The following is a 13,065-nucleotide window of genomic DNA, read 5'->3' on the forward strand; positions in this document are numbered from 1 at the left end:
CAAGTATTCTAGTGCACAAGCTTGAGCCGCACCGTAAAACCCTAAAATGGGGGGTGAAAACACCCTCTAAAACATAGGTGTCAAAGTGATTCCAGAAAGGGCCAAGAGGGTGCAGGTTTTCTTTGTAACCACCAACTCCAGCAGGTGATTTCACTGATGAACATCACTTTGAGCAGATGGGAAGAGTTCATCAGTGAAATCACCTGCTGGAGTTGGCTGCACCCTCTTGGCCCTTTCTGGAATCACTTTGACACCTATGCTCTAAAATATGAAAATGAGGGTAAAGCTAACTTTACAGTAATATTCCACAGGGAACACTGAAACTTATTTATTTTTATTATTTATTTAATTATTTTTATTTATTTCTTAGACCACAGTGTACGTATGTATGAATTTAATCTCTATTTTGAACACATAAAAACAGAAATCATATACAAGAAAAAATGATAGCAAATGGACACAGGAGCCAAAATATTAAAAATATCTTATGTAAATATTATAAATTCCATGTTCGAAACAGGAACAGGACAAAGTTTTCACTTTCTATAATAACTCTTTTATATTGTTAGGATGTAGATTATTACTTGCATTGAACATTATTTGCACTATTCTATGAGTATGAGCATTTTACTTTTAAATGTGAATAATATTCTTGTTCCTGATTTTCAGCTGCAATAAATGTACATATATAAATGACAAACAAGGAACAAAACAAAGCAGTGTCCACAAATGCAAGCTTTGATAGTCCACTGCCATTATATAAAAAAAAAAAAGTTAGAAATTGCAATGTGAACAGTGTCGGAGAATATACAGCCTTTATCAAAATCATGAAAAGTAAAACATAAGAAAAAAACGGAGCAAAGGTGAGCTAACATTACAACTTCAAATTCTTTTAGTCTAGGTGAACCATGGCCATTACTGAAAAAGAATAAATTAAACTTTAAATGTGCCACATAATGTTTAAAGGAGCAGTAGAGTTCACAACCAGTCCAAACTAACTGCTCCGCACTCACATACAGTGAGGAAAATAAGTATTTGAACACCCTGCAATTTCGCAAGTTCTCCCACTTAGAAATCATGAAGGGGTCTGAAATTTTCATCTTCGGTGCATGTCCACTGGGAGAGACATAATCAAAAAAAATAAATAAAAAAATCCGGAAATCACAATGTATGATTTTTTTAATCATTTATTTGCATGTTACTGCTGCAAATAAGTATTACAACACCTGTCAATCAGCAGAAATTCTGGCCCTCAAAGACCTGTTAGTCCGCCTCTAGAAAGTCCACCTCCACTCCACTTATTATTCCAAATTAGAAGCACCTATTTGAGGTCGTTAGCTGCATAAAGACACCTGTCCACCCCACACAATCAGTAAGACTCCAACTACTAACATGGCTAAGACCAAAGAGCTGTCCAAAGACACCAGAGACAAAATTGTAGACCTCCACAAGGCTGGAAAGGGCTACAGGGCAATTGCCAAGCAGCTTGGTGAAAAGAGATCAACTGTTGGAGCAATTATTAGAAAATGGAAGAAGCTAAACATGACTGTTAATCTCCCTCGGACTGGGGCTCCATGCAAGATCCCACCTCGTGGCGTATCAATGATCCCAAGAAAGGTGAGGAATCAGCCCAGAACTGCATGGGAGGAGCTGGTCAATGACCTGAAGAGAGCTGGCACCACCATTTCCAAGGTTACTGTGGGTAATATACTAAGACGTCATGGGTTAAAATCATGCATGGCACGGAAGGTTCCCCTGCTTAAATCAGTACATGTTCAGGCCTGTCTTTTGGGCCTGGACATTTGGATGATCCAGAGGAGTCATGGGAGAAAGCTATGTGGTCATATGAGACCAAAATAGAACTTTTTGGTCTTAATTCCACTCGCCGTGTTTGGAGGAAGAAGAATGCTGAGTACCATCCCAAAAACACCGTCCCTACTGTAAAGCATGGGGGTGGAAGCATCATGCTTTGGGGTGTTTTTCTGCACATGGGACAGGACGACTGCACTGCATTAAGGAGAGGATGACTGGGGCTATGTATTGCGAGATTTTGGGGAACAACCTCCTTCCCTCAGTTAGCGCATTGAAGATTGGTCATGGATGGGTCTTCCAACATGACAATTATCCGAAGCACACAGCCAGGATAACCAAGGAGTGGCTCCCTAAGAAGCATATCAATGTTCTGGAGTGGCCTAGCCAGTCTCCAGACCTAAACCCAATAGAAAATCTTTGGAGGGAGCTCAAACTCCGTGTTTCTCAGCGACAACCCAGTAACCTGGCTGATCTAGAGAAGATCTGTGTGGAGGAATGGGCCAAAATCCCTGCTGCAGTGTGTGCAAATCTGGTGAAAAACTACAGGAAATGTTTGACCTCTGTAATTGTAAACAAAGGCTACTGTACCAAATATTAACAGTGATTTTCACAGGTGCTGAAATACTTATTTGCAGCAGTAACATACAAATAAATTATAAAAAAAAAAAAAAAAAAAAAAAAAAAATATATACACATTGTGATTTCCGGATTTTTTTTTTTTTTTTTTAGATTATGTCTCTCACAGTGGACATGCACCTAAATTTCAGACCCCTCCATGATTTCTAAGTGAGAGAACTTGCAAAATTGCAGGGTGTTCAAATACTTATTTTCCTCACTGTAGCTCGTTTATGTTAAAATATACTTTACAACAGAGATGGGCATCTTAGTGTAGGGGCATTTCTGTGTCAGGAAAATATCTGAGTTGGGACCATGTATCACAGCTCCAAAAGTGCGCAGCCCAACGTGAAAGCCCTCAACGACTAAATACAGACGTAAATTTGTGGCAATAAAAGTTGTGACAGGGTTTGTGGGTTTGATACTTCTTCGGCGGTCGTCTGGTTAGCAGCGCTGTGTAATATGGTTTCTCATCTTACATGGAAAAATGGACTGCATTTCTGTAGCGCTTTTCCATCTGAATCAGATGTTTAAAGCGTTTTACAATGATGCCCTGCATTCACCCACCCATGCTCAAATGCATGCAGGACGCACATTGGGGATGAAGCACCTTGTCCAAGGTGCTTGATTTTCTGACCTGACAGGGATTTAATCAAAGAATCTTCTGGTCTCAAGTCCACTGGTTTAACCTTGAAACCATCACCTGCACATCTTCTCCAGCTGTTTTAGCTTGAAACAACTTTCATGTCATTTTTACCTTCAACTTCAAAGAAGCTAAATTGTTTCAATACAGGTGGTGCTCATCTGTCTCCATTATGTACATGGCATAAACTGCCAATGTGCCAACTTAGGGAGTGGGTAAAGTTTAAACCTTAAAACTACCTGTTCCTGAAGAGCAGCTGATAAGGAGTCGATATGTGGACTTGGGTTTGAATCCCGCTCATGCTCCCTGTCTGTGTCCTTGGACAAGATGCTTAACCGGCATTGTCTCAGTCCACAGAGCTGTAAAAAATGGGTTCTGGTCTTGGCTGGGGAAATAAATATGAGCCAATACTGTGTAGCACTTTGAGCAACTGCTAGCTGGAAAAGCAATATAGAAACAGTCCTTACTCATGTGTAGTGTCTTGAGGAAACATATTTTGTTATTTGGCACTGTATACGAGTATAAATTAAATTGAACCATAATTACAAGAGCACAATTACTGCAATATTTCCAAAAATAAACACAGTATGACTTTTGCATCACATTGTGCGGCCTGAATCATGACCAAAGGTATCAAAGGCCCCTGCAGCCATTGTTACATCCAGACAGCCATGTGGGTTATTTTCAGACTGCCATACTGTTAGGACCAAAATTAATAAAGAATTAAGTTTAATTAAGAAGTCACACCACATTTTAACTGAACTGATTCAGGGAATGGCCCAAGCCCAGCCTTTTCTCTAAGTTTAATGCAAATCAGTTCCATTAACATCCCCTTTTAAGCCATTAAGAGAAGAAGTTCATTGCCGAAACTCTTTTTGCATATAATTGTGTTTGAGGTTAGACTGAAGCATCTCATGGAACTGATTGAATTTTTTTCATTTTCAATAATCACACTAACGAGCAACAAACAGATGCACTGGTGGCGGTAACAACACACATGGCGAGTTTGAGACACTAACATTTATTCAACTTGCCATAAATTCAAATAAGACAGCACATCATCTGCAACAAAGTCCTGATGAAGGGAGCACATGGCCATCTGCCAGCTTCCCTTTCTGCTCTGCAGTCTGTCCATGTGATTGGAGGTCGAGCAGGCAGCACTGCGGCCTCCTCCTATTCCCTTGCTAACACCTCAAAAACACACTGTATTCCACTGCAGCTCTGCTACAAACTACAAGTCACCCTCCAACAATTCCAAAGTAACTCTGGCATAATAAAACCCCAAAAATATGGAGTCAAAGTGCCAGGGATTTGGTGAAATGTGAGAGATAAAGAACACGTGAACCGTAACTGCCAGGGACACTTGATCTTATGGAAGATTCATAGAGGCTTATTCTGATGAGCCTGAAAAGGCTGACGGAAAAAAAAGAAAAAAAAATTCAGGCAGACAAAAAGCCTGCTTACAGAACAGCTTTCTGTCATCACATGCTCACATGTCTCATTACTGGGTTAATAAGTGTTCTTATGCTTATGTTGAGGAGATGGTGTTCATCTGCTAAAGTAAATGGAACATAAAACACAAACATGCCGAAAGAAACAGCTCACACTTTAGATGACCCGATAATGCTCAGTCACAAGAAACTTAATCATCAACATAACATAACATTTCAGGATAGTTCAGTATAAGCCTTATTTCCATTGCCAACTCAGAAAATTAAGGAATAGGAAAACAATTTCACGCATCGTGTCCAGGTGTAAAATCCAAGCGTGTGTAATGCAAAAGCAGCTCAGATTTCAATAAGCTGAAACGATGGTAAGGGGGGTGGGGGAGGAGTGACAAAACATTCATCTTAATCAGTGATACCAATAAAGCTGTCAAGAGAAAGTGAAATTTGAGGGAAAAAAACAAAACACCTGCTGATATGGTAATTTAACACAGTGATTCTCAACCGGGGTGCCGCGGCACCCTAGGGTGCCGTGATCGATCGTCAGGGGTGCCGTGGGTATTTTTCATATTCGCGATTATTTTTCATATTCGCGATTACCGTGAATTATTTTTTTTATCCACAAAGCATAAAACGACTCAGAATCTGACGTCATTGTGCTGCAGCCTCGCTCTCGTCTTAAGGCGGGACAATAACAAGGAGGCTGACGGCCGATTAAAACAGTGCCGTCTTCTTCAAAAGCCGTCTAAAATGCGGAGCTGTCGGTGTGTGTGTGTGTGTGTGCGCACGCGCGCGGAGTTAACAGGCTGCAGACTGCGAGGGAGGGGGAGGGGGTGGGTGAGGGAGATTCCTGAATGCAGGCGCGACACGTTCAGTGCGCAGCGAGCGCGGAGCAGAGAGAGGATTTTAACCCGAGTTAACGTTAACAAAACTGAAACGTGAAGCTGCCTTTACTTCTCTCTGAACTTTCTCTAAAGGTGTGATTCTGCCGTTAAAAACATATTTAAAAAATGAGAATATATGAATGAACTGAGCCACAAAAAAAAAAACAATGTTCAGATGCACAGATCACAAAAAGCAGGTGAGAACTCTGAACTTTAACAGCTGTTATTTTCCAAAGGTATTTATTTGTTCAATCTTAAGCTTAATGTAGTGTTTAAGCACAAAACGTGACTGATGAGGAGAAACAATTTCAGAAATGCAACAGAAACAACCACAAATCAGAAAAAGTTGGGACTGTATGTAAAATGAAGATAAAAATAAAAATGTTGCACCATTCCCAGTTTCTCCACTCACAGAAGCCAAACATTCTTCCAGAGTTGTGTAATTATACTACAATAGTAGAATATAAAGGGAAAAAAAAATAGACAATATATTCGTCAATCGCAATTATTTGACAATTAATCGTCTCCAGAAATTCCTAATCGTGACAGGCCTACTTGAGATCAGAGCGCAAAATACTTGAGGATTTTCGAAATGTGAAGTTTTCTGTATCGATTTTCTATTGCGATAATTGGGTTTTGCGCAAAACCAGAGGTAATAGCATTATAATATTATTTTAGTTGGTGGTGTGCCGCAGGATTTTGTAAATATAAAAAGGGTGCCGCGGCTCAAAAAAGGTTGAAAAACACTGACTTAACAGATAATATGGTTTGTTAATGCTGCCATCGACATTCTTAACTCAGTCACTCCTTTGTTGTCTAAAAAAATTGTTTGAAAATGAAAAACGTCTCATAAATGATTACCTTATGGCCATAAAACCTCACAAGCCATTAATTAAGTGTATATGCTAAGTGTTAACACATTCTTTCGAAACCACTAACAGTGCAATAAAGCGTTGATGAGTTTGGGGTGCATGCAGGCCAGACTGTTGACCCCAGGGTCTCCCTATATGCACCAACTCAACATTTCTCACTCAAAGTCCTCAAGTATGCAGACACCTTCAGAGAAGGAAGAATTTTTATTCTGTAAGCTTTTATACTCTTTCACGCTATTTGTCTCCAACCTTCCTTCATTCATTCATTCATTTTGCTCATTCTGCCTCTCTCTGCCAAGAACCCTGAAGGAAGACCACATGGGAGCGTGTGGAACAAACAAAGTTTCCATTAGCAGGACAGAGAAGCATAAATATAATATGGTGTTTGTCCCTGTGTATATGCCACCAGGGTACTTACTTGTAGTGTTGCCTTGCATCTGAATGATACATTTTGATTCTTTGCTAATTTCCCTGGAGTTGAAGGGCCGAACTCGAACCGCGACTTTCACAGACGCCCCAGACATGTCTGTGGTTTAGGACTGTCACACTGCAAGATTCCTTGTCTGTCCGCCTTGTAAGAGAGAAAAGAAAAGAAAAAAAGCAAAGTAATGTTTGCATGTAGACTGTAAAAACAACACTTCACATCCAGAGCTGAAAAGATTCCTCAATTACATCAGTAATGCTAGCAATTAATAAAAATAAAATAAAATAAATAAAACCAAACAATTTTTTAAGCATCAGAGAATAGTTTTTCATTCATTATTTTTTTTTTTTCTACACACTTATTCCAATTAAGGGTCACAGGGGGCTGGAGCCTATCCCAGCCATCATAGGGCAAGAGGCGGGGTACAACCTGGACAGGCTGCCAGTCTATCACAGAAAATACTGGTAGTATATAATCTATGAATCTACTGATTAGTGGCACTGTGAGAGGACAATAATCAATAGCTCGTTGTAGGGACTTATCATTTGATATAAATAAAGATGAACACAATTTTGCTGGCCTTTATAAATTTCCCTTTACATGTGCGTTTGTTGTTGCAAACAGTCCAGGGAGCCGCGCTGCTTCTTTTGTCCCTCTTAAGATGCCTTGACACTTGCATGACTTTGCCGCACGCACATCGTCGTGACGATCCCATCCGCTGTGTTCCCAGCTGGACGCCGTGTTTTGTTCCACTGGCTGCCACATGTTGTGCGCTGGACGCTGCGTATATAAAATAATTATTTTGTAGCGGATTAATCCGTTTCTGTCCAAGTTAGCCATTGAAAACGGCTCTAATTGCTTCCAGAATCACAGAGGAGAGCTCCAGTTGTTTATCTTGTACGTACGGAGAAAGCATCTGGAGCTGTCTAAAAAGGTAATTATTTGTCATCTTTATATTGTAATGGCTTGGTAAAACAGTTGCATGTTCTTTCCTTCTTGTGAGGTGCTGTAAAAGTATGTTTGTGATAGATAGAACATCTCATTATAATCGTTTAGACGAGCTGCACCCTGATGCAGTACGCTGATGCAATCACTGGGTCTCCATTCCTCCCCGCTGTGTGAGGTGCTTAAAACACACACACACACACACACACACACACACACACACACACACACACACACACACACACACACACACACACACACACACACACACACACACACACACACACACATTAAACAGCCAATCAAGTCCACTGCAGAAAATTTTCAGCCAGAAAGGCGCGAGGAGAACCCAACGCAAATGAGTCATCTTCGTTGTGGCAACAAAAAATGGAAATACAACCAACCTGAACATGCACCTTAAACGTCACCATTCCAACAGTCGAAAAGCCCACAACTGAAAGGATGGACTTGCATTATTATGCTATAGACTACATCAGTGGTATAAAATAGTCTTAAAATAATGCTGACAACAATACTGCAATATTATAGATTATCATGATATTTTCTTAGCCAATCTATCATCCAACAAAATTTGTTATTGTGACAGGCCTAGTTGGACAAAATAAATAAATATATATATATATATATATATATATATATATATATATATATATATATATATATATATACAGCCACCACCTCTCAGTTCATAAACAAAGTCACAGCAAAGTTACAGATGGATTGATTTTATGCAGAGTACAGTGTATTTTGTATTTAAACACAAATTCAGCACTTGTGCAAAACCAAAAATAATTACACAGTGAGTTAACCTTATCACGCATTTGTCCTGACATTCCACTGACTGGTCCGATTTGTTCTACTATTTTGTTGTATTATTTCATAGATCAAACGGTAGTAAGAATCAACTGGATAAGCAATTTTTAATAGGCCTGGACAATAATTACATCAATCAAGGACATAAAATAATTTGCGTTTTTTTTATTTGTCTGTCTGTCTTTTAGCAGGATTACTTCAAAGCTGCTATGGATTTTGACAAAATTTTCACCACATACATATAGATATGAGGCCATGGAAGACTCCATTAAATTTTGGAGCTGATCTGGATTCGGATTATGGATCAAGATTTCACTTTATATAGATTTTTAAGGATTGTGTCAAAACTACTTCACAGATTCTCACCAAATTTTCACAGATAGATATTAGGCCATGGAAGACTCCACTGAACTTTGGAGGTGATCCAGATTCTGGATCAGGATTTCAGGTACAGTCCGGGTCACAATGCGAATCACATATCTTTTATTTTGAGTCCTTGTGAACCCCTGGAAGACATCAGAAATCTCAGATTGCTCTTGTTTTATACGAAGTTGTATAATATACAGTCATGACCTTCATAATTTTTCTGACCTGCATAATTTGATCGAGAAGGTTTGGAAGACTAAGTCCAAATGAACTTTAACACCACACCTGAACATTTGGGGTATACGGTATATAGGCTGAATGAGAGAGGAAAGTCCATTAATGGGAACAAGCCAGTATGTTGACTGCTTAAAGCACTTTCATTTATTTAAACCTGTACTTTCTGAATTATTTATAATTTAAGTTATGAAAAGAATGCCATTTAGCATCACTACAATTGTTTTACATAAGATTCAAACAAAGGATTTGAATATCCCTTTCATTGTATTCACGTCAACGATCCCAAATTTGGACTTAATAACTGTTATATATTTGAGAACATATACTTATACTGGGAGTTAATTTGATCATTGTAAAAAAACTGAAAAAGTTGTATTATAGGCCTATATCAATGTTGAATTTCTTGATGACAGATGCACTATGATGAATTTGTTTAATTAAGCACAGGCACTGTATATATGCACGTCTGCTTGCCCAGCCGAGCGTATATTTTTATATTATTTGTTACAATTTTTGTTGGATTATTGGGAGGTCAACAATCCTAGAGGTTATAGCCTAAAACGACTACGATTCGATGAGGATTGACAAATGTTATATTCACCAATATGACCAAAGTTTTCCTTTTTTTGGGGGGGGGGGGGGTGTAGGCTTTTGATCTATGCTGGTAAAAATTGCAACAAGATGCCTTGACAACTGAGCATACTGTGAATTCCCAGCATACTGTATGAGGCTCTACGGGCGTTGTTGCTAGTAAGGCCCTTCCCTGTGTTTACAATAAATTGAAGATTCACATCTTCCTTCTTTGACGACAAAAGGAAAATCTCATCCCCCCCCCCCCCATTATACCCTTGCAGTCAGCCATACTTGCTGAAGCATACGCCCATGAAATTCTATCTATCCTATGTGGTGCTGCCTACAGTGGGACACTGAGTCAGGCCTTTAAAAACACGGTGATATTGCACAGATAGAGTTTAAATCTTCTTTACCAAAATGAAATTCACCGATGATAAGAAGTAGGCTAATCCCCAGCTGCTGCTCAGTATGTGTGAGAATGCAGGGAGGAGTTGTACGCTTATTTTAACAGGACACACTCCACAACACTGTTCCAGATGGAGCCCACGCCGGTTTAGCATTAAATCCGACCAAGTGCGACATTTCAAACACTTGAATAGAAATGTATTTATTTTTACGTGATGTAAGCTAGCGTTGTAGCTTTAGCTAGCTATTAGCCTCCGTTCGACTTCTAATATAAAACTGTTGTATGAACCAGGAGGATTATAACGGGTCTCAAAACACCCACACGTCTGTGATAACACTACTCAATAGCTATATGGACATAAATAAGATCATATTCTGTAAAACAGAACCTTTTCACTCACCTTTGAAGACTCACGGAGGTAACACCATAGAACTGCAGCGAGAACTAACGCTAGCTAACAAACGTCAAATGTTCCTTTTTTTAATCAAAATCTGTTGTGAACGATACTTTCGTGAAAAACATCCATTATAGCTGTGTCATCCGTGGCAGCGAAAGAGTCCTTTTAATATTTTTTCAATTTACATAAAGCCGAACGGCTCTCTGCACACAAACCAAAAGATAGATTGACTTGATTTACCGATGCGATTACGTCAACTCCCTCCGCGACGCTGAATGGCAGCTCGACAGTCCAATGAACGACGACACATTTGTGACTAATGGCTCACGTAGCCAATGGTGAACCGAAACAGATGGAGTGGGTGGGGTCTTTTTTTTCTGTTTTTTTTAAATAAGACTGACGCCACACTGCAGGATTTCTTCCACCGCTCCCCGTTCAGCTGCCACACACCGCCAAGCACGCCGCCTAGTGGACAAATAGGGAAAATTCATACTCCATTGTATAGCTCTGGCAAAAGTTAAAACAATTATTTGTAAAATAATTACAATTCTTGTATAAAAATTGCAAAATAATACAATAATTGTATAACTGTAGTGTATTATACTAAATAATTGCATAATAAGTATAGTATAGTATAACAATTCTTGTATTATAATTAAATAATTTTTGTTAGAAATATTTGTTTTTGTTATATACACACAACTGTGCAAAAATCTTAAACCCCCTAATGTTTTTGTAAAATTGTCTTTTGACATCATTACTATGCCAGATAAATTTAAAATTTGTTCATTCAAAAATCAAATCTTAGATATTATGTCTATTTTAAGAAACAGTATATTAAAGAATGGATGGCATTGTCATATTACAAACAACCTGATAAATATGCATGGATAATAATCCATGCATTTCTGACATTTATGCCCTTTTCTTACTGAATGTTGGGTTTCAAGTAGGAAATGCAGAAGAAACCCTAAAACACCCATATTGCCCACTAGATGGCAACAAAACTTTCTTAAATGTGTGGCAAGGTTTCAACTGTTTATTTGAGAAGTTAACTTTTGGCAAAAATAAGATGGGTTGACAAATCAACTTACAGTTGAGACCCTGGCCCTTACAGACAACTTTGTTGTTTTTTTTTGTGCGTGTATTTCTTTGGCGACGAGGATTCATGTTCCCTTGATTTCATGTGTGATAAGAAATAATGTGGGATCCTCCATTTCACAAAAATTAGACTTGTCATACTTATTCACCTGCGCTAGCAACCAATAGACAGTGTGTAGAGGAACAAAGACGGATTGCTCTTCTGTTTTTTCAGTCTTTCGGCCATGCTGCAAAATCCAAAAAATGTCCCTTTTGGGTTACTGTATCAACATAGCAACCTCCATGAGGGAGCCTGCTCCCATGCAGATATGAAGGGCTCATTCTAAACTGATGAAAACACTTTGTTGTTTCAGGTAACGACACATTATATAACGGCTGAGTGGATCCTTGTCATTTGATTGGTGGGTTACCATTTACCATTGATTACCATTTTCCATTGTGTTTCATTGACCGTACAATAGTTCTTTTTTAGAGTGGAATTTTGGTGCTATAAGAAATTTGCTATTGCATGCCCAGACCCCCCCAATTTAAAGTTTGTGCCTTACTGTTGAGCACCAGTGGATCACTAAAATGTAAGTCCTTTTTCTGTTGTTTATAAATTCATAAAATATTAAATGACAAGGATCTCATTATATAAAACAAATAATGGTTTTCACTCTTTCAATAGAAGGAATATTTAGTTCAATGAAAGGTGTAATGTTCCATCTTTCACCTCATGAAATATTCGCACCATTGTACTCATAAACATTCATTATTTGTATGCTAATGAGCAAATGGTTATGAATGCTATATTACATTTATGCTAAAGCACTCCTAAATCCTGCACACTGTAAATGGACTGCATTTATATATAGCGCTTTTCCATCTGCATCAGACGCTCAAAGCGATTTACAATTATGCCTCACATTCACCCCGATGACAAGGCGCTCACTACACACCGGGAGCAATAGGGGATTAAAGGCCTTGCCCAAGGGGCCTTAGTGATTTTCCAGTCAGGTGGGGATTTGAACCCTTGATCTTCTGGACTCAAGCCCAACACCTTAACCACTAGACCATCACCTCCCCTGTAGCACACTGTAGCTTTAAAGTCACAGCAATATTCAAAATCCCTTTTTTTTCCAAGACGCCATTCTGTTTGCAAGCTTGAAATGCACTGCTAAATTAATTTTTTTAATGGTATCAGTTTTTTGCTTTTCATTGTACACTCTGAGGCGCACGCACACACAATACACTGAGCAATGAAGATTTTGTTTCCTGAATGCTTTGGTGTATTGAGTTTTGTGCTGCTGATCACAGAATATTTTCCTATTTTTGTTCATTCCCATCTTATTTAAGTCTGTGTACTTCCTACAAAAGCATACTTGTACTGGGTTTACAGTCACCTAAGTCACTTTTTTGCTTGCAGACAAGCTACATAAGCTGCACACATTTACTGCTGTTGTATTGTTAGTGTGCATGATGATACATTCTTCAGGCAATAGAACTGTGATAATACTTAATAGGCTTTAGCT

At 38.8% G+C, this 13,065-nt stretch overlaps 1 protein-coding gene across 18 annotated transcripts in view; it reads right to left on the reverse strand.

The window, feature by feature from the left end:
* Nucleotides 1–10,704, reverse strand: part of kif1b (kinesin family member 1B) — a 98,458-nt gene extending 87,754 nt beyond the window's left edge. For 9 of the 18 annotated variants that reach the window (XM_034173254.1, XM_034173251.1, XM_034173253.1 and 6 more), the window contains exons 1-2: nt 10,457–10,696; nt 6,690–6,842 (exon numbers count right to left, since the gene is read on the reverse strand). In XM_034173254.1, coding sequence (XP_034029145.1) covers nt 6,690–6,795 — 106 coding nt within the window. In that variant the 5' untranslated portion in view covers nt 6,796–6,842; nt 10,457–10,696. Of the gene's footprint in view, nt 1–6,689; nt 6,843–10,456 lie in introns of all 18 variants that reach the window. The other 9 variants (XM_034173265.1, XM_034173260.1, XM_034173258.1 and 6 more) reach the window with 3 other exon arrangements.
* Between the last annotated feature and the right edge of the window lie 2,361 nt (nt 10,705–13,065).

Source organism: Thalassophryne amazonica, chromosome 6, assembly GCF_902500255.1.
Source record: "Thalassophryne amazonica chromosome 6, fThaAma1.1, whole genome shotgun sequence".
NCBI lineage: Eukaryota > Metazoa > Chordata > Actinopteri > Batrachoidiformes > Batrachoididae > Thalassophryne > Thalassophryne amazonica.